At 47.2% G+C, this 20,541-nt stretch overlaps 2 protein-coding genes across 6 annotated transcripts in view; both read right to left on the reverse strand.

The window, feature by feature from the left end:
• The window catches only part of LOC139048936 (uncharacterized), a 281,518-nt gene extending 262,804 nt beyond the window's left edge, over nt 1–18,714 (reverse strand). Inside the window, exons 1-3 of one of the 4 annotated variants that reach the window (XM_070523921.1) lie at nt 18,478–18,714; nt 15,440–17,324; nt 14,412–14,822 (exon numbers count right to left, since the gene is read on the reverse strand). In XM_070523921.1, the coding sequence (XP_070380022.1) occupies nt 14,513–14,822; nt 15,440–17,319 (2,190 nt within the window). In that variant the 5' untranslated portion in view covers nt 17,320–17,324; nt 18,478–18,714 and the 3' untranslated portion in view covers nt 14,412–14,512. Of the gene's footprint in view, nt 1–14,411; nt 14,823–15,439; nt 17,325–18,436 lie in introns of those variants that run through there. The other 3 variants (XM_070523920.1, XM_070523919.1, XM_070523918.1) reach the window with 3 other exon arrangements.
• Nucleotides 646–14,546, reverse strand: LOC139048937 (uncharacterized). 2 transcript variants are annotated; one of them, XM_070523923.1, is made up of 3 exons: nt 14,512–14,546; nt 1,663–3,547; nt 646–1,046 (listed from the first exon to the last, which is right to left on the reverse strand). In XM_070523923.1, the coding sequence occupies exons 2-3, from the start codon at nt 3,540–3,542 to the stop codon at nt 737–739; spliced, it is 2,190 nt and encodes a 729-aa protein (XP_070380024.1). In that variant the 5' UTR covers nt 3,543–3,547; nt 14,512–14,546; the 3' UTR covers nt 646–736. The 2 variants fall into 2 exon arrangements, with proteins under 2 accessions (XP_070380024.1, XP_070380023.1); XM_070523922.1 differs by lacking the exon at nt 14,512–14,546 and adding an exon at nt 4,596–4,719.
• Nucleotides 18,715–20,541: the final 1,827 nt, after the last annotated feature.

Raw genomic sequence — 20,541 nt, forward strand, 5'->3', positions numbered from 1 at the left:
AATCTTCAAAAGTCCGCGGTGCAGTTCATTTCACTGCTGACCCCGTTTTACTCAGTAAACTGCAGTGCCAACTGAAGTGAAACTTGAGAATACTTGCGGCAAAGCATACGTTTTATTTCTTTTCAATAAAGAATTAGGCTTTCACCGTTCCACTATACTATACGAATGAAAACGTACAAAATTACGCGCTGATATTTTTTTTGTGGCTAGCGCCTTATTTATGCAATAGGGAAAGTTTGAAATACGAACTATTTGCAGTCTCGCCGAAGAGTTGCGAGCAACACGCGTCTTCTGGTCAGCGAAACTTCATTTACGACTCGCGCGACGATAACTGCACGAGGCCCCACTGCGAGCCGGCCCACTTGGAATTGATTCATCGTCAAACTTTGCGCTAGTCCTTTTGCATCTTTCTCTGTCCCCGTTTGTCCAACGCGAAGTTTCAGGACGAGGCCCGTACGCGTGCACTATCAGACGCAGTGTCACCAAATTTTCCTTTTAGCCACACCTGAACTACAATAGTACGTGTTTATGTGTTTTGTTAGATTGTATTCGTTAACTTCTCTTTTGGACTGGTTTTCATGTTCTTGAGTTACGGCATTTGGCGGTGGATGGCTCCTGCAAATGATGACCAACACGCGTAGTATGTGCGATTTCTTCTTTTCTTTATCGACTGTCTATCTGGGCAGATGACATGCCTCAGAGACAAAATACAACAAACGATGGCATCGCGCGTACGTCACACGCGGTTCGGCTCTGATTGGCCGCATTCGTCCACGACGTCACCAAGCGCGAGGCAGCGCCGGATCGCGATCCAGCAGTGCTCGTTGACGTCGTCGAGCTGCGTGCGCCCGTCTTCCCGTCGATGACACGTGACCCTTTCCTTGACGACTCCTGCGAGTCGCATGAAATCGTGCAAGCCTTCGAAGGACCTGACTTCGTCTCGGAGAGCGGCCGCTGCCTCCTCCTTGCTGATGGACTGGACTTCGGCAAGTTCTTCCAGAAGAGCACGGTGCCGCAGGACGCGCTCCAGCGCCGCCGCAGTGGTCCTGTCGAAAACACGATATTTCCGGGACAGTTTTACATCTAGTCGAAGTCGCTAAACTCAAGAAACGCTTTCACCGCGATACAATAGCAGTGGTAACATGTGTTATAGCGTGGTAGAGCCGATGCAGTCATACGAAGGAAGTTGTTGGAGTAGCTCCTCGGCAAGGTTCGTAATGAAATGCTGTGCTCAGGATAAGACAAGATAATGAAAAATCGAAAGGTATATATATCGCCATCTTGTCGATACGCTGAGGCGTTATGCTTCAAAAAGTAGTAAACGCATCACTTCCTGAAGCACTTGATTAGCTTATCTCAGATCCCTTTAGCGCAACCGAGGATGAGGTCGCGACCTCATTAGGGCAGTTTCAAGAGATTGTTCACATTTCTTTCGAAGCAGCTTCTGCGCCGGCTGAAAGCGAATGCTATAAGCGACAGTGGATAAGCCAACGAGCAGTCTTAATAAGAACGGCGGGATTTTTCGGACATTGCAAGGTTAAAGACGGATCTAAAAGAAATGATCAAAATTCAAGAAACGAATAAGAGCACGCGCTATTGTTCCCGACACGAGTCTCGCGAGTATTTGTGTCGAAGTGCTGCAGTTTCATTACTGGTACTTACTTGTCAGGATTAGCTCCTGCGAGGAATTGCGAAGCAGTGGCCACCAGGCGGGAGTTCCTCCGGGCCGTGTCCCAAATGGCAAACGAGTCCTTGTTCATGTAGCCAGGAACTTCGACTTCTATGAGGCTGTAGTTGCGACATATGCCGTCGGAAAAGCGACTCACGAACGCCGCCAAGTTCCAGCCCCTTCGTACCGAAACCGAGAACCTTCGTATGTTTTCGCTGTGCTTGACGACATCAGCCATGCACTCAGAGTCGTCCTCAGACATGCATGTGGCGCTGACGTACAGCTCTGCTAAGCTGCTGTTCCTTGAAAACGACTCAACCACGGCCGTCCAATCTAGGTCAGTTTCATTCGCCGAGTAGGCGAGAGGCATCGAGATCAATCGCAGTATCTTGAGCGTGGTGGTTGTTCCAACATAGTCTGTGAGAGCAGACGACAGGTTCTCACTGTGTCTGCCAGGATCAATAATCACAGTCAGCGATGTCACGTGGTTCAGCGAACACGGCTGGTGCAGGAGCCTGCCAAGTAGCGGAGCATCGCTGGTAGCCTGCCAGGCTACGACGTCGCGAAAACAATGGTACCTGAGTAAACGGAGAGCGTACCGATAGCAGGCAACCCCCAAGTGTGGCCAGAAAACGACCTTCTCCTCGGCGCCACTTTCCCGAAGGGCTTCGCAGACTTCTTGCAGGACGACGGCGCTCGCGGAGTCGCCATCTATGACCACGTGCTTCAGACTGTGCTTCGCCGAAAGCGCTCTGAAGAAGAGAGCCCACTTCTGGAGTCGCCAGATGTGCAAGGGCAGCGTAAGTTCTTGCAGCGTCTCATTCTCCGTGAGAGCTGTCAGCCAGCCATCCCAAACAAAAGCACCTGTGTGGTACTGATGAAGACGGCAATGAACAATGTGAATACTGCGCAGCGTCTTATTCTTTGCAAAGATGTTAGATACTTCTTCGACGCACTGCTCCAGCACCAACGCCATCCTGAAGTCCAGTCTGGTGATGGTTTTGTTTTCCACGAGTCCTCGCAGTATCAACTGCATAGAGGTGCGGTAAAAAGAGCGCTCTCCCACAAAGCTTAGCGTCGTTAAGGCAGTCGAACTCTTCAGGTACTCCGCGAAAGTGGCACACACTCCTTCTTGAGAGGAGGCCACGACTGCAGTGTTCAAAGAGAGTTCTCTCAGGGTTGAGCACGCCGTGATCGCAGTCAAGAATGCCTCTGCTTCCTTACGTTTCATGTATAAATTAGGAAGATGGAGAGACCTAAGCGACCTCGTCGTCAGCAAAAGGGACGTCAGTTCGTCCAGAAAAGAGTGCGGGCACTCCGCATTACTGGTGCACTCGAAGTGCTTCAAGTTTGGCAGGGTCGGCAAGACCGCGCAGAAGATACGGTCAGGACCGATGCCCCCGCTGTACGAGTCCCGCAACTTGAGTGACTCCACGAATTGGTTTCCACGGAGGGCGTCGCACAGCAGCTCGTGGTACAAGTTGAGCCTGTTCATCGTAACGTCCACATGCGTCACGCAGTGATGCTTCTTGACGAGGCAGTGCAGCAGCGTGGCGACCCGGTGCAGTGTGTCCAGCGAGTGGTCCCTCATGTACGGGCAGTCAATGCTCGCTACGGTCAGCCCGCTGCGCTTTCGCGGTGTTTCTCTCAGTTCGAGCTTGGCCTGGGAAAGCACTTCGTTCCACACACTGAGGTGTCGAACGATATGGCACGCTCGGTCCTCGGTCGCAGTGCAAGGTGACGCGTGGTCAATAGCTTCGCCCGAGAAGAAGCCCTTTATTCCTTGGATGTCTGCCAAGACGACGTCGCCCAGATTCAACGAGTCTGCCCGACCACTCGTTACCGGGAACTTCCTTGGGTCACCGCATGCCATTGTACCTGGAAGGACAGATGGGAAGCTCTTCCAAAATCGATCATGCGCATGCCTTAAAAGCGATAATGCGTCTTGACGCATGATATTTAAGCTATTCCAACTATTTACCATTAAAGTGGTGCATTAATTGGTTCGTTCCCCGGACTTTCTTCTTCGCCGTCCGGCTTGTCTTAGCCACTAAGGCTGTTGGGAAGCGATGTTTGAATCTGACGTGAAGCATTCTCTCCCTCACCTTCTCACGTACGCGGCAGGTATTCCCGTCCAGTTCGCGGTCCATGCAATTTTGTCATCGTTCACTCTACGCTAGCGCATCGTGTTTTGTGCTCCGACTATTGGCAGGCATTCAGTGCAGACTGCACCGCGGGTAGCTAGCCTTACACTGGTGACATAGAGCTTGGCACTGAGAGCTTGTGCTTTATTTTGTCGCCGATGGCCACCTCGCGATCCCACAGAGCGAAAGAATAGCGTAAGCTTCTCGTGCGGCTATTAAAACGACGTTGAGACCAACCAGAAAATGAGTCTAGCAGACAATTCTGCACATTAATGGCAGATTAGACCAGACCTTTGAGAGCGCTTCCAAAGCGTTTCCATGGTCGCGTAAAATGACAATGAAGCTGAACTACAGACACTAATGACTTTATAGTCACATTATTGACGTGGCTGTTAACACTATCGTAACGCGCCATGATAGTTTTATTGCCACGATAATGCTTACCTATTTAAAGGACCACTGATTGTTCGCAGGGCTGCCCGAAAAAGGAGCATTCGAATGTGCCATAAGGTAGAATGGTATAGGTTAAATGATATGCCTTCTCAGTGCAAGTGCTCAGAATTTACGTATGACTTGTCTCGTGACGAGGCGAATGAGCTCGCAGCTCGGTTGACGCAAGAGATCTCCACTTGAAGGCACAGTGGCCTCAGAAATCGGCCGGCTCGCATTCGCGGGGATCACAGAGACCATCCGAAGACGCCATCGGATTTAGCTTACACTCGCCACTCTCCTTTGTTCAGCGGTTCGAGCCTTTCACGAACATACACGGGTGTGGCACTCACCAGAGACGCCAGTCGATGTTTCTAGCTTACTCTTGTACTTGTTGAGTCTTGTTATCGCTTCTGCCGTGACTGTTGTTCTTGACGCTCAGACTCCACCACCAACGCCCTGTAGACTACTTCTTCTTCGTCGACCTTAGCACGAGAATCAGTAATCGTGCTTCTCGTTTTAATTTTCTACATGAATATTGTTACGAAGACTAAATCGTCAAAGTACAGATGAGAAAAGAGTGTGCAGCTAGGCTAAAAAGCGCGGCGGTGCCGTGGGTTCCATCTCCGCACTAAAACAATTTTTTTTTTTCGCTAACAGCGAGGCTGTCTGCCAGAGGAAACCGCGTGGAATTCCATTGGTATACCTTCACGTATTCTGATGATGACCACATAAACGACGAGGATGAAATCAGAAAATAAACTAACGAACATTATACAATATAATTTTACACAATTTCATATTTTTAAAAATATAATTAATAATGACAAATTCACGTAGTCAGCAACTTGTGGGTGTTCACGATGCGACCCTTTCGGTCTCGAACCACTTTCCAACGAAAGGCCTTCACTGCCGAATTTGTCATCCGTCCACATGTTTCTTGTGGTGATCTCAGATGTTCTTGGTTTGAGTAAAGTGTTTACTCCAAAACACGCAGCGATGGTTGACGCACTTACGTTGACCCGCTCATCTGAGCATCGCAACTAGTCGCAAGTTCCGTCGTAGATCTCAGTTCTCGTGTGATCACCCCGATCTTCCATCAAGCACGCCGGCCATGTTCTCATGCTCACGTGACGCGCCAGGCACTTCGCAGCGTCATAGGGAACACACGAATGATAAACACATAATTCTGGGGACAACGTAGGGAAGAGAAATCTAGTGTGACGTCAAAGCATCTATTCTTCGGATCCAGCCGTCCTGCGGGGAGACGCATGTTGGCTTATAAGTGCAATGACAATGATGATGGTGATTATGATGGTTGTAGTGATGATGATAATGATGAAGAAGGACCTGTTTGCGGTAGGTGTAAAGAGCCAGAATAACTATTGTGAGTTGGAAGCTAGCCGAATGCGTGCATGGTATGCAACTGCAGATATATAAATCGAGATCTAAGTCTGATAAACATGAAAGAAAAAGGCTCGATTCAGTTATAGAGACGTCAAGAAATGCACTAATTATGCATAACTGAGAAGCGATACAAACTTAATCCAAAGTATTGAATAGAGAATTGAAGCACAAAGCACAGAAGACCGCTCTATGAACAAAGTTGAAGCATAAGAAAATTGAAATAATTAGTGACAAGAGTAGAAGAAATGCTGATGAAAATAAGATTAAAGGGAGCCTGGAAAAATTTAGGACAATTGTACTGAGTCATTAGGGTAGGTCCTTCTGATCATTAAGGGACGCATTTAAGTAGCCCGCGTAAAGCGTGTAATTTATTATGAGGTTTAGAAGAGGTGAATCGCTACCGATCGCTGCGATGCCACTCTCCTGAGTTTTCAGCCCAATTGATGTCATTTAAGGGAAAGCATTGGTTTGGGGAGCTAACCGATTGGCTCCCTAGGTGGCGTCACCGATATTTTTTTCCAGCTTTACGATCAACGAATATTCTTCGTAATAGTCGCAATGCTTGTAAACTTGTTTCTATAAAATGTCACAGAAAGAGCATGCACAACGACAATTAATCGCTACACTCAAACACTTGCGGCACACAGCAAGTGTCGTCTGCTTGCGTTACAACGTTCTCCGTGTTGACGTGAGCTGCGCCGGTCAATGTTGATCTCGAGCTTTTTTTTTTTCGCAAGCACGGTTTTCTGGTTACGTTGTGGGTTGCAGATCATGCGACTGGCGACATGTCGAGCTCCGACATTGTGTCACTCTGCAGCAGAATACGCGAACAGAGTGGCCTCAGCGCATCGGCCGGTCGTTATCCGATCGGCTCCAGCATCTAGCCAATCACAGATGCAGACAAAATCGTCATGAGACCATTTCAAAATGGCGTCGTACTTGATACCTCTGGAACGTCTGCTATTCTTGAAAAGTTTTCTTCGGTGGAAGCGAGCAGGTGTGCAACAGACATGGACAAAGTGCATAGAGTCTGACCATTTCAATCTTCAAAAGTCCGAGGTGCAGTTCATTTCACTGCTGACCCCGTTTTAGTCATTAAACTGCACTGCCAACTGACGTGAAACTTGAGAATACTTGCAGCAAAGCATACGTTTTATTTCTTTTCAATAAAGAATTATGCTTTCGCCGTTCCACTATACTATACGAATGAAAACGTACAAAATTACGCGCTGATATTTTTTTGTGGCTGGCGCCTTATTTATGAAATGGGGAAAGTTTCAAATATGAACTATTTGCAGTCTCGCCGAGGAACAGCGGCTGGCGGTTATGAGGGCGTGGGCAGTGCTTCACTGCAGACTTCAGTTGTATCCGACTATAGTACACTGTAGCTTTGCGCTAGGGCATATCATTTTGAGCTTTCAGTGCCACTACGGCGTCAAAGAAAAACTATTATAAATAATTAAATATACCGTTTTGTTGTAAGAGTATTATTGACCATTCGCATTTCTGCGTTTAATTCCAGTTTAGAGGTTATTGTGTTAGCAGCAGGCAACTAGTTGCGCATAGTATTGAGTAACCAGGTTTGCGGCCTTCACCAGCCAAGTTGAGCCGTGTAAGGCCTACGAGCCATGACCATGAAATTGAATTTATAATCAACGCCGTCTATGACCAGAAGTCAATGCCAACTGAAGTGTTACTTCAGTTGGCATATATATATAAGCATATATATATATATATATATATATATATATATATATATATATGCCAACTGAAGTAAAACTTCAGTTGGCATTGACTTCTGGTCATAGACGGCGTTGATTATAAATTCAATTTCATGGTCATGGCTCGTAGGCCTTACACGGCTCAACTTGGCTGGTTATGAGGGCGTGGGCAGGGCTTCACTGCAGACTTCAGTTGTATCCGACTATAGTACACTGTAGCTTTGCGCTAGCGCATATATATATATATATATATATATATATATATATATATATGTATATATATATATATATTGTTACGTCCAAGCGCGTCAAAGGGACGCGGGGATCAAGAAGAGATGGAACGAGGAGAACGAAGACTGTGCAGCGGCCATTCCTGTCCGCTGAAGAATCATCCGCGTGAAGAATCCCAAGGTGACTCAGGAAGAGCTGCGGAAAGCAACGCCGCATTTCCAAAGCATAACCGAGGTCCGACAATTTGGCAGAGGGGGCATTCTTTGCTGTTCGCCTGACCAGACCTGCGTCTCCGACCTTCTGAAGTGCGAAATGTTCGCGAACCACCCGGTGAGGCCTTTTATTCCTGCTCATCTAGCTTGCGTTAAAGGTCTAGTACGTGGAGTCAACGCGAGCCTGTGTGCTTCAGAGGTCCTGCAGATGTTCTCCCCGGCAGGTGCCGTCTCCGTCTACCGATGTTCACGCGTTTGCGAGAATCAAAGAACCCCCACAGAGTCGGTTATTGTCACCTTTGCAGGCACAAATAGGCCGTCAGAGATCAAGGCGTGGCCATTAATATACAAGGTGGAAGCAATTTCTCCCCGCCCATTGCAATGCGTTCAATGCTGGCGATACGGCCACAGTTTTAAGGGATGTCGATCAGAGCTTCGGTGCCGCATTTGCGGAGAAGGCCACGATGGAAAAACGTGTTCCTCTCAGAGCGAACGATGCTGTTTGTGTGAAGGTTCCCACCCTGCGGACTGTGCGCAATGCCCTGCAAGAAACCAAGAGCTCGAAATTCTACAAATTATAGAACGGAAACGGTGTTCGCGTCGTGAAGCTCGTGCACTCTCATTAGAGAAATCATGTGGCTATGCTGCAGCTGCTGCTCGTCACTCAAAAGCCATGGATGCATCTCTTGGTGATGTTGTAGCTGCTGCCGTTGAGAAAGCTATGGCAAAAGCCCTTGACACTTTATTTGTAAACCTGTCAGAAACCGTTGGACAAGTTCTCTCCTCTCAGTTGTCGCAAATTTTACATGTTACTGCTCGTCCAAGTGTTGCCTCTGAAATCACAGTCTCCGATGAGAACATAGAGAAACACGTATCGGCAGAGATCTCGCCTCGCAGTACTGATGCCTCCGAAGCTCCCGCAACTCATGTAGAACATGAGGGCTTTCAGAGTCACGAATCTGGTTCCGATAGCATGGAGAACATGGATTTGGATGCTAGAACTTATAAACGTCGTGCTTCCCCATTCTCCCCGAGAGCTACTACCCTCCACAAACTAAAAGCTAAAAAGAGTGAAAATAAGAGCTTATCAAAGGATGATTTCCTAAAGGATAACATTCTACAGACGGCAGTTAACACTGCCGGAATATCGTCAACATAGGAAGCTTGAAAGTACTGCAGTGGAACTGTCGTTCCATTTTTGCTACAGCCGCTGATCTCTTATATCTCTGTGAAGATCTTTCTCCTGATTTGATTATTCTACAAGAAACTTGGTTATCCACAGAAAAGAAATATCATTTAAAGAATTATCGCAGTTTTCGTCTAGATCGTCCTTCTTGTAGAGGGGGATTAGCATTTTTCATCTCAACAAAGATTTGTCATAGAGCTAAAATTAGTCACCAGTCATTCTCCACTGAAAGTGAGATTCTAGCATTGGATGTAACGCTTCCTGGATGCGCCCCATTTTCGATAATCAATGCTTATTTCCCTACAGGAGTCCGCAATACAGGCTCTCTTGATGCCGCGGTTGCAGCATGCAGAAAGGATATAATCATAGCTGGTGATTTTAATTCTCACCACGTATCATGGGGTTATCGGTCCGACTCTTGTGGTAAACGATTGTTAGACTGGGTTTCGTCAAATAACCTTAATTGTGTAAATTTGAGAACCCCAACTTATGTATCCGGCACATCGCGTTCGGTGTTAGACCTCACTTTTTCCAGTTCGGGCTGTGTGATCTCCTCCTGGTCTGCTATTACCTCGGCCACAAATAGCGACCATCTTCCAATAACTTTTGATATAACGCGCCCAATTAATTTGGTTGAAAAACATGTCCGCACTTATGTTAACTATGCTAAATTTCAAGTTTCGCTGCGATCAGCTTTAGAAAAACAGGTTGGCCTAAATGAAGAAGTTAAGGCAGTTAATTTTTGTCAGGTGCTAAGTGACAGTTATAAAAAATGCAAGTTCAGTATGCAGTCAACTAAAGGAGGTACTTATTCTCCATGGTGGAATCCGGACTGTGCACGCGAATATAGAAGAAGAAAGGCAGCCTGGAGAAGGTTACTGTATAATCAATGTCCACGTAATTGGAATGACTATAAGTTTGCTGCAGCTACATTCAGGCAAACAGTTGAAAAAGCGAAAGAAAATTATAACACCAAACATTACAGTTACCTATCGCAGTCTAGTAATAAAAAAGCCCTATTTCGATTTCTACGGTCTAAAAAGATTGTTTCAGCCCCAGTTAATGTAGAGTCAGTCAGCTTAACTTCCACTGAATTGGTGCAGTCACTGGAGGATATTGCAAAAGGCTTAGAGCGTCGATTCACGTCGCTTCGCCCCTATCATATACCGGCACCTGAACCAGCTAATGAGTACGTAACGGTCACATTAGAAGAATTAATGAGAGAGGTAAAGATGCTGCCAGCTTCAGCCCCTGGCCCTGATGGCATAACTACAGAAATGCTAAAAGTATTATTCGAATTGTATCCCCAGGATTTGCTTAATTTTATAAATTACTCGATTAAGAATGCATGGATTCATCCAGATTGGAAGGTTGCCAAAATAATTCCACTACTCAAAAAGCCAGGCGATGGATATTCAATAGACAACATTAGACCTATTTCCCTAACCTCAAATCTTGTAAAGTTAATCGAGAGAGTTCTTTATGGTCACGTTGATAGATGGATAGGCGAGAACCAAATATTAAATGATTCCCAAATAGGATTCAGGCCCGGCTGCTCAATTTGGTGTGCTCATGTTGACTTGGAGAGTAGAATCCAACTCGCTCGCCGCAACAACCAATATGCGGCCCTAGTGACATTAGACATTGCGAAGGCGTATGACAGTGTCGACCACAGTACTTTAATCAATAGACTCAATAGTGTGAATCTTCCACAGTATATAATTGCATGGATTCAAAATTTCCTAAGCGGACGAACGTTTTATTGTTATCAAAACGGTGTTTCTTCTAAAAGTTACAAACAGACAAGGGGCGTCCCTCAAGGTGCAGTACTTTCCCCAGTACTATTCAATATTCTACTAAATCACATCCTGACACATCATGACGTACAGGCATACGTATACGCTGATGATATCGCATTTTTCACGGTATCGAATGATATACATAGCCTATATAAAACTTTGCAGTCGTATCTGAATCAGATTGAAACTTGGCTAAAATGAATACAAATGTCGCTAAATGTCAACAAAAGTGCGATCCTTGTCTTTCCCTTGAGTTTTCCTATCCGAATAACACTGTCATATGGCCAGGAGATTATTCCGCAGGTACATTCTTTAAAATATCGGGGCATGATTTACACCGAAAAGCTAAATTGGCAGACACACATAGAATACATCGCATCTAAGGGAGCACGCGCTCTTGGTTTATTACGAAGAGTCTGCAGTAGTCGTTTTGGAATGCGCAGGGAGACCTTGCTGATGATTTATTGTATGTATGTCCGCCCCATTCTAGAGTTTGGATGCGTGTTATTTTCAGGAGGTCCTACGTATAGGTTACGCCCTCTGGTTCTTTTAGAACGCGAATCACTACGTCTGTGTCTCGGCCTTCCAAAATTTGTAGCAAATAATATCTTATATCATGAAACTCACCTGCCTTCTCTTCAAACTCGATTCCGTATACTGACAGTCCAAACATTTCTAAACATCTATGCTTCTCCCCAGATACGCTCCTACTATATTTTTACTCGAGAACCAACTGCATTCTTTGAGAATCGATGGCCCAGACTGCATTGTCCCCAGGTTGTTTTTGTGCAGAAACTATTACAGCCATTACAAATATCAATCCGTGATGTGGCTTTTCAAAATTTACCTACTTCGACAGTAAGTGTTGAATTTGGCGATATATTTCCCAATAACGCTAAGCTTCTACCTATTCGATACCTAAAAGGTTTATTAGATGACCACCTTGAAAACCTCCAAATAAATGCAGTAATAGCCACAGATGCTTCTGTCAGTGAAGAGAAGGCCGGAGTGGGCATTTTTTCGACATCATTAAATTGGTCTTTCTCTCTTCGACTACCCGACTTTACGCCAATATTTCAAGCAGAGTTATTGGCAATCATCCTCGCTCTACGCAAACTTCCGACATCTATTTCTTCAGCCGTAATCTTAACCGACTCCTTGTCTGTTTGCTCCGCTTTATCTGTGCCCAATTCAAGCATCATTCTCCGAGAATTTAATTCATTCATTCCCCAACATTTACGCCTCATCCACCTGGTATGGGTGCCAGGGCACGTGGGGCTCACTTTAAACGAGTCAGCAGACGCACTAGCAGCGGCATCTCTTAAAGGCCCGGTACTGAGGATCTTAAAACCCTCGGCATACGTCACTTCTGCAAGATTTAAAAAATTTTCCATTCAAGAAGAACATGCCAAATCATGTGTATTAGATAACGTCGATTTTCAGCACCTTAGATTTCCTTGGCACAGCGGGTGGTGTGCAACAAGAAAATTTGAAGTTTCATTTACGCGTCTGCGTTGCCGAATACCACGGCTTAATTTCTATTCTCACAGGTCTGGTTTGGCACCTTCTCCTAAATGTTTTTACTGCAATGAACCCGAAACTATGGATCATTTTTTTATTGAGTGTCGTAGATTCAGCGTGCATAGAAAACGACTTCTAGAAGGTCCCTTCCGCCAACTTGGATTAGCCATCACGCTACCTATCATTCTGTCTCTGGGGGCGTCGGCACTAGGACACTGTAATAGGAACGTATGTGATGCCATATATAACTTTATAATGGAAACAAGGAGACTTCCATGCTAAATTTACTGTTTAATTTTCCAAAACAAGCAACCAAAAAAAAAATTAACTTCTAAGTTTAAGAAACTATATCATGAAAATTATTATTAACGATTAGAATTAATTGAATATCACATTTTCAGTAAAAAAAATCCTATTTAGGTATTTATTCTTTTCCAACCCACTGCCGCCCGATTCATGGCCAATCCCCCGTAGTGGGTTGTGCTATATCCACAGGCTCCAAACCAAACCAAACCTGTTGTTCGTAGCCTGCCGTTCCTGCTCTCGTTTGTGGGGTAGACCTATACTCGATGGTCGCCGAGTTAACCGTGGGGTGCCATGCGGTCGAAACGGCCGTGTTTCGCATCTCGTGTGGCAAGTACTCACCAGCGATGCCGGGTGTGCAACGGTACATCTTTTCCCGATGGAGCAACTCTTCGCGAACAATCTGCCGTATTGTTGATGGAAGGTCAACACACGAACTCGGGTCTACACTTGCCACCGTTGTGACATTAGCCAGGCGAACAAACTTCGGTATTATCCGTCGCATCTTCAGCGCCTCAAAGGTCCTGCAGTGGCGAATGACGTCAGACACGGAGTCCAAGCTTTCTTTGCCGATCAAAAAATTGTAGACGTCTTCGGCTATCCCTTTCAACAAATGTCCAACTTTGTCCTCTTCAGACATTTGAGAGTTGACTATTTTGCACAGTTTCAGCACTTCTTCGATATAAGTCGTACAGGTCTCGCCGGTAATCTGAGCTCATTGCGAAAGCGTCTGTTCGGCGCGTTTCTTTTTTTGCGCTAGAGTCTCCAAAACACGCTCTGAGCTCCTCTACGAAAAGCTCCCATGAAGTGAGCGTGTCTTCGTGATTCTCATACCAGACGAGTGCTGTGTCGGTAAGGGAAAACACAACATTGGAGAACTGTGCGGTCGAGTTCCAACCGTTAGACCGGCTCACCCTTCGGTAGTTCGTGAGCCACTCGTCGACATCTTCTCCGGCTTTTCCTCCGAAAGTGAGTGGCACCCGGTAGTATTGCCACGGAACGCCAGGTGCTGGCCTTGAAGCCGCGTCAGAACCTTCGGGAATCTGGCAGGCGTATTCAGTCATGTCAGTTTATGGTGGCGGAAGTCCGGCAAGTCGACGGCTTCGGCGAAGTTGTAGCAGCGTAGGCTCCGTGGTTACGAGGTGTACCCCGCACCGTCCACCAATTTGTTTCAAGCACGGGAAAAAAGGGTTTATTTAGGCGTGCGAGAGCAGGAACGGCAGGCTATGAAAAACAGGAATGGCCGCTGCACAGTGTTCGTTCTCCACTTCCCCTCTCTTCTTGATCCCGCGTCCCTTTGACGCTCTTGGACGTAACAATACATGTATGTGTATATATATATATATATATATATATATATATATATATATATATATATATATACACACACGTTATATAGACCAACTCCGGTGTCACATGACCTGTGCGTTTAAGAGTTGCGAGCAACACGCGTCTTCTGGTCGGCGAAACTTCATCTACGACTCACGCGACGATAACTGCACGAGGCCCCACTGCGAGCCGGCCCACTTGGAATCGATTCATCGTCAAACTTTGCGCTAGTCCTTGTGCATCTTTCTTTGTCCCCGTTTGTCCAGCGCGAAGTTTGAGGACGATCGAGGCCCGTCCGCGTGCACTATCAGAGGCAGTGTCACCTAATTTGCCTTTTAGCCACATCAGAACCACAGTAGTACGTGTTTATGCGTTTCGTTAGATTGCATTCATGAACTTCTCTTTTGGACTGCTTTTTGTTTTTGAGTTACGGCATATCGCGGTGGATGGCTCCTGTAAATAACGACAAACACGCTGTTCTTTATTTCTTCTTGACTGTCCGTCTGGGCAGATGGCATGTCTCTGAGACAAAATACAACGACGGGCAGCATCGTGCTTACGTCACACGTGGTTCGGCTCTGATTGGCCGCATTCGTCCACGACGTCACCAAGCGCGAGGCAGCGCCGGATCGCGATCCAGCAGTGCTCGTTGAGGTCGTCGAGCTGCGTGCGCCCGTCTTCCCGTCGATGACACGTGACCCTCTCCTTGACGACTCCTGCGAGTCGCATGAAATCGTGCAAGCCTTCGAAGGACCTGACTTCGTCTCGGAGAGCGCCCGCTGCCTCCTCCTTGCTGATGGACTGGACTTCGGCAAGTTCCTCCAGAAGAGCTCGGTGCCGCAGGACCCGCTCCAGCGCCGCCGCAATGGTCCTGTCGAAAACGCGATACGTGCCGGGACACGTTTACATCTAGTCGAAGTCGCTAAACTCAAGAAAAGGTTTCACCGCGATACAATAGCAGTGGTAACATGTGTTATGGCGTGGTAGAGCCGATGCAGTCATACGAAGTATGTTGTTGGAGTAGCTCCTCTGCAAGGTTCGTAATGAAATGCTGTGCTCAGTATAAAACAAGAGAATGAAAAATCGAAAGGTATATATATCGCCATCTTGTGGATACGCTGAGGCGTTATGCTTCAAAAAGTAGTAAACGCATCACTTCCTGAAGCACTTGATTAGCTTATCTCAGATCCCTTTAGCCCAACCGAGGATGAGGTCGCGACCTCATTAGGGCAGTTTCAAGAGATTGTTCACATTTCTTTCGAAGCAGCTGCTATGCCGGCTGAAAGCGAATGCTATAAGCGACAGTGGATAAGCCAACGAGCAGTCTTAATAAGAACGGCGGGATTTTTCGGACATTGCAAGGTTAAAGGCAGATCTAAAAGAAATGATCAAAATTCAAGAAACGAATAAGAGCACGCGCCATTCTACCCGACACGAGTCTTGCGAGTATTTGTGTCGAAGTGCTCCAGTTTCATTACTGGTACTTACTTGTCAGGATTAGCTCCTGCGAGGAATTGCGAAGCAGTGGCCACCAGGCGGGAGTTCCTCCGGGCCGTGTCCCAAACGGCAAACGAGTCCTTGTTCATGTAGCCAGGAACTTCGACTTCTATGAGGCTGTAGTTGCGACATATGCCGTCGGACAAGCGACTCACGAACGCCGCCAAGTTCCAGCCCCGTCGTACCGAAACCGAGAACCTTCGTATGTTTTCGCTGTGCTTGACGACATCAGCCATGCGCTCAGAGTCGTCCTCAGACATGCATGTGGCGCTCACGCACAGCTCTGCTAAGCTGCTGTTCCTTGAAAACGACTCAACCACGGCCCTCCAATCTAGGTCAGTTTCATTCACCGAGTAGGCGAGAGACATCGAGATCAATCGCAGTTTCTTGAGCGTGGTGGTTGTTCCAACATAGTCTGTGAGAGCAGACGACAGGTTCTCACTGTGTCTGCCAGGATCAATAGTCACAGTCACCGATGTCACGTGGTTCAGCGAACACAGCTGGTGCAGGAGCCTGCCAAGCGGCGGAGCATCGCTGGTAGCCTGCCAGGCTATGACGTCGCGAAAACAATGGTACCTGAGTAAACGGAGAGCGTACCGATAGGAGGCAACCCCCAAGTGTGGCCAGAAAACGACCTTCTCCTCGGCGCCACTTTCTCGAAGGGCTTCGCCGACTTCTTGCAGTACGACGGCACTCGCGGAGTCCCCATCTATGACCACGTGCTTCAGACTGTCCTTCGCCGAAAGCGCTCTGAAGAACAGAGCCCACTTCTGGGGTCGCCAGATGTGCAAGGGCAGCGTAAGTTCTTGCAGCGTCTCATTCTCCGTGAGAGCTGTCAGCCAGCCATCCCAAACAAAAGCACCTGTGTGGTGCTGTTGAAGACGGCAACGAACAATGTGAATACTGCGCAGCGTCTTATTCTTTGCAAAGATGTTAGATACTTCTTCGACGCACTGCTCCAGCACCAACGCCATCCTGAAGTCCAGTCTGGTGATGGTTTTGTTTTCCACGAGTCCTCGCAGTATCAACTGCATAGAGGTGCGGTAAAAAGAGCGCTCTCCCACAAAGCTTAGCGTCGTTAAGGCAGTCGAACTCTTCAGGTACTCCGCGAAAGTGGCACAGATTTCTTCTTGAGAGGAGGCCACGACTGCAGTGTTCAAAGAGAGTTCTCTCAGGGTTGAGCACGCCGTGATCGCTGTCAAGAATGCCTCTGCTTCCTTACGTTTCATGTACAAATTAGGAAGATGGAGAGACGTGAGCGACCTCGTCGTCAGCAAAAGGGACGTCAGTTCGTCCAAAAAAGAGCGCCGGCACTCCGCATTACTGGTGCACTCGAAGTGCTTCAAGTTTGGCAGGGTCGGCACGACCGCGCAGAAGATACGGTCAGGACCGATGCCCCGGCCGTACGAGTCCCGCAACTTGAGCGACTCGACGAATTGGTTTCCACGGAGGGCCTCGCACAGCAGCTTGTCGTACAAGTTGAGCCTGCCCATCGTGACGTCCACATGCGTCACGCAGTGATGCTTCTTGACGAGGCAGTGCAGCAGCGTGGCGACCCGGTGCAGTGTGTCTAGCGAGTGGTCCCTCATGTACGGGCAGTCGATGCTCGCCACGGTCAGCCCGCTGCGCGTTCGCGGGGTTTCTCTCAGTTCGAGCTTGGCCTGCGAGAGCACTTCGTTCCACACACTGAGGTGTCGAACGATGTGACACGCTCGATCCTCGGTCGCAGTGCAAGGTGACGCGTGGTCAACGGCATGACCCGAGAAGAAGCCCTTTATTCCTTGGATGTCTGCCAGGACGACGTCGAACAGATTCAACGAGTCTGCCCGACCAGTCGTTACCGGGAACTTCCTTGGGTCACCGCCTACCATTGTACCTGGAGGGACAGATGAGTAGCTCTTCCAAAATCGATCATGCGCATGCCTTCATAGCGATAATGCGTCTTGACGCATGAATTTTAAGCTATTCCACCTGTTTATTATTAAAGTGGTGCATTAATTGGTTCGTTCCCCGGACTTTCTTCTTCGCCGTCCGGCTTGTCTTAGCCACTAAGGCTGTTGGGAAGCGATGTTTGAATCTGACGTGAAGCATTCTCTCCTTCACCTTCTCACGTACGCGGCAGGTATTGCATGGACCGCGAACTGGACGGGAATACCTGCCGTTCCCTCTACGCTAGTGCATCGTGTTTTGTGCTCCGACTATCGGCAGGCATTCACTGCAGATTGCACCGCGGGTAGCTAGCCTTACACTGGTGACACAGAGCTAGGCTTGACATAAAACTGTTTACAGGGCAAACACATGCAACCACAAAGTAAGGGACAGGACACAAGCGCTGAGCTAGGCACTCGGAGCTTGTGCTTTATTTTGTTTCCGATGGCCACCTCGCGATGCCCCAGAGCGGAAGAATAGCGTAAGCTTTTCGTGCTGCTGTGAAAACGACGTTGAGACCAGCAAGCAGATGGGTATAGCAGACACTAGTGCACATTAATGGCAGATTAGACCAGACCTTTGAGAGCGCTTCCAAAGCGTTTCCGTGGTCGCGTAAAGCGACAATGCAGCTGTACTACGGACCCAAATGAGTTTACAGTCACATTACTCCGGACTTGTTAACACTATCATAACGCTCCATGATAGTATTATTGCCACGATAAAGCTTACCTATTCAAAGGAACACTGATTGTTCGCGGGGCTGCCCGAAAAAGGAGCATTCGAATGTGCCATAAGGTAGAATGTTATAAGTTAACTGACATGCCTTGTTAGTGCAAGTGCTCACAATTTACGTATAATTTGCCTCGTGATGTGAGGAAAATGAGCTCGCAGCACGGTTGACGCAAGAGATCTATACTTGGTGGCATAGTGGCCTCAGAAATCGGCTGGCTCGCTTTCGCGGGGATCACAGAGACCATCCGAAGACTCCATCGGATTTAGCTTACACTCGCCATTCCGCCTTTGTTCAGCGCTTCGAGCCTTTCACGAACACACACAGACCTGGCACTCACCAGGGACGCCAGCCGATGTGTTTAGCTTACTCTTGTACTTGTTGAGTCTTGTTCTAGCTTCTTGATTGTTGTTCTCGCTTCTGACGTGGCTGTTGTTCTTGACGCTCAGAATCCACCACCGACGCCCTGTAGATTACTTCTTCTTCGTCGACCTTAGCACGAGAATCAGTAATCGTTCCTCTTGTTTTAATTTTCTACATCAATAGTGTTAAGATGAGTAAATCGTCTATGTACAAATGGGAAATGAGTGTGCAACTAGCCTAAAAAATCGCGGTGGTGCCATGGGTTCCGTCTCCGCGCTAAAACAATGTTTTTTTTTTCCCTAACGGCGAGGCTGTCTGCCTGATGAAACCGCGCGGATTTCCATTGGTATACCTTCATGTATTGTGATGATGACTACAGTGACGACGAGGATTAAATCCGAAAATAAACTAACGAACAACATTATACATTATAATTTTGACTTTTAGCGTTTTCTGATGACAAATTCACGTAGTCAGACACTTGTGGGTGGTCACGGTGCGATTCTTTCGGCCTCGAACTACTTTCCAGCGAGGGTCCTTCACCGCCTATTTGTCACCCCTCCACATGTTTTTTGTGGTGATCTCAGATGTTCTTGGTTTGAGTAAACTGTTTACTCTAAAACACGCAGCGATGGTTGACGCACTTACGTTGACCCGCTCATCTGAGCATCGCAACTATTCGCAAGTTCCGTCGTAGATCTCAGTTCTTGTGTGATCACCCCGATCTTCCATCAAGCACGCCGGCCATGTTCTCATGCTCACGTGACGCGCCAGGTACTTCGCAGCGTCATAGGGAACACACGAATGATAAATACATAATTCCGGGGACAACGTAGGGAAGAGAAATCTAGTGTGACGTCAAAGTATCTATTCTTCGGATCCAGCCGGCCTGCGCGGAGACGCATGCTGGCTTATAAGTGCAATGACAATGATGATGGTGATTATGATGGTTGTAGTGATGATGATAATGATGAAGAAGGACCTGTTTGCGGTAGGTGTAAAGAGCCAGAATAACTATTGTGAGTTGGAAGCTAGCCGAATGCGTGCATGGTAGGCAACTGCAGATATATAAATCGAGATCTAAGACTGATAAACATGAAAGAAAAAGGCTCGATTCAGTTATAGAGACGTTAAGAAATGCACTAATTATGCATAACTGAGAAGCAATACAAACTTAATCCAAAGTATTGAATAGAGAATTGAAGCACAAAGCACAGAAGACCGCTCTATGAACAAAGTCGAAGCATAAGAAAATTGAAATAATTAGTGACAAGAGTAGAAGAAATGCTGATGAAAATAAAATTAAAGGGAGCCTGGAAAAATTTAGGACAATTGTACTGAGTCATTAGGGTAAGTCCTTCTGATCATTAAGGAACGCATTTAAGCAGTTCGCGTAAGGCGTGTAATTTACTATGAGGTTCTAAAGAGGTGAATCGCTACCGATCGCAGCGATGCCACTCTCCTGAGTTTTCAGCCCAATTGATGCCACTTTAGGGAATGCATTGGTTTGGGGAGCTACCCGATTGGCTCCCTAGGTGGCGTCACCGAAAATGTTTCCAGCTATATGACCAACAAATATTCTTCGTAATAGGTGCAATGCTTGTAAACTTGTTTCTATAAAATGTTACAGAAAGAGCATACACAACAACAATTAATCGCTACAATCAAAAACTTGCGGCACACAGCAAGTGTCGTCTGCTTGCGTTACAACGTTCTCCGTGTTGACGTGAGCTGCGCCGGTCAATGCTGATCTCGAGCTTTCTTTTCGCGAGCACAGTTTTCTGGTTACGTTGTGGGCTGCAGATCTAGCGACTGGCGACATGTCAAGCTGCGACATCGTGTCACTCTGCAGCAGAACATACGAGCAGAGTGGCCTCAGCGCATCGGTTAGTCGTTATTCGATCGGCTCCAGCATCTAGCCAATCACAGAAGCAAATAAAATCGTCATGAGACCATTTCAAAATGGCGTCGTACTCGATACCTCTGGAGCGTCTGTTATTCTTGAAAAGTTTTCATCATTGGAAGCGAGCAGGTGTGCAACAGACACGGACAAAGTGCATAGAGTTTGACC

This window comes from Dermacentor albipictus, chromosome 8 (assembly GCF_038994185.2).
Source record: "Dermacentor albipictus isolate Rhodes 1998 colony chromosome 8, USDA_Dalb.pri_finalv2, whole genome shotgun sequence".
Taxonomy (NCBI): domain Eukaryota; kingdom Metazoa; phylum Arthropoda; class Arachnida; order Ixodida; family Ixodidae; genus Dermacentor; species Dermacentor albipictus.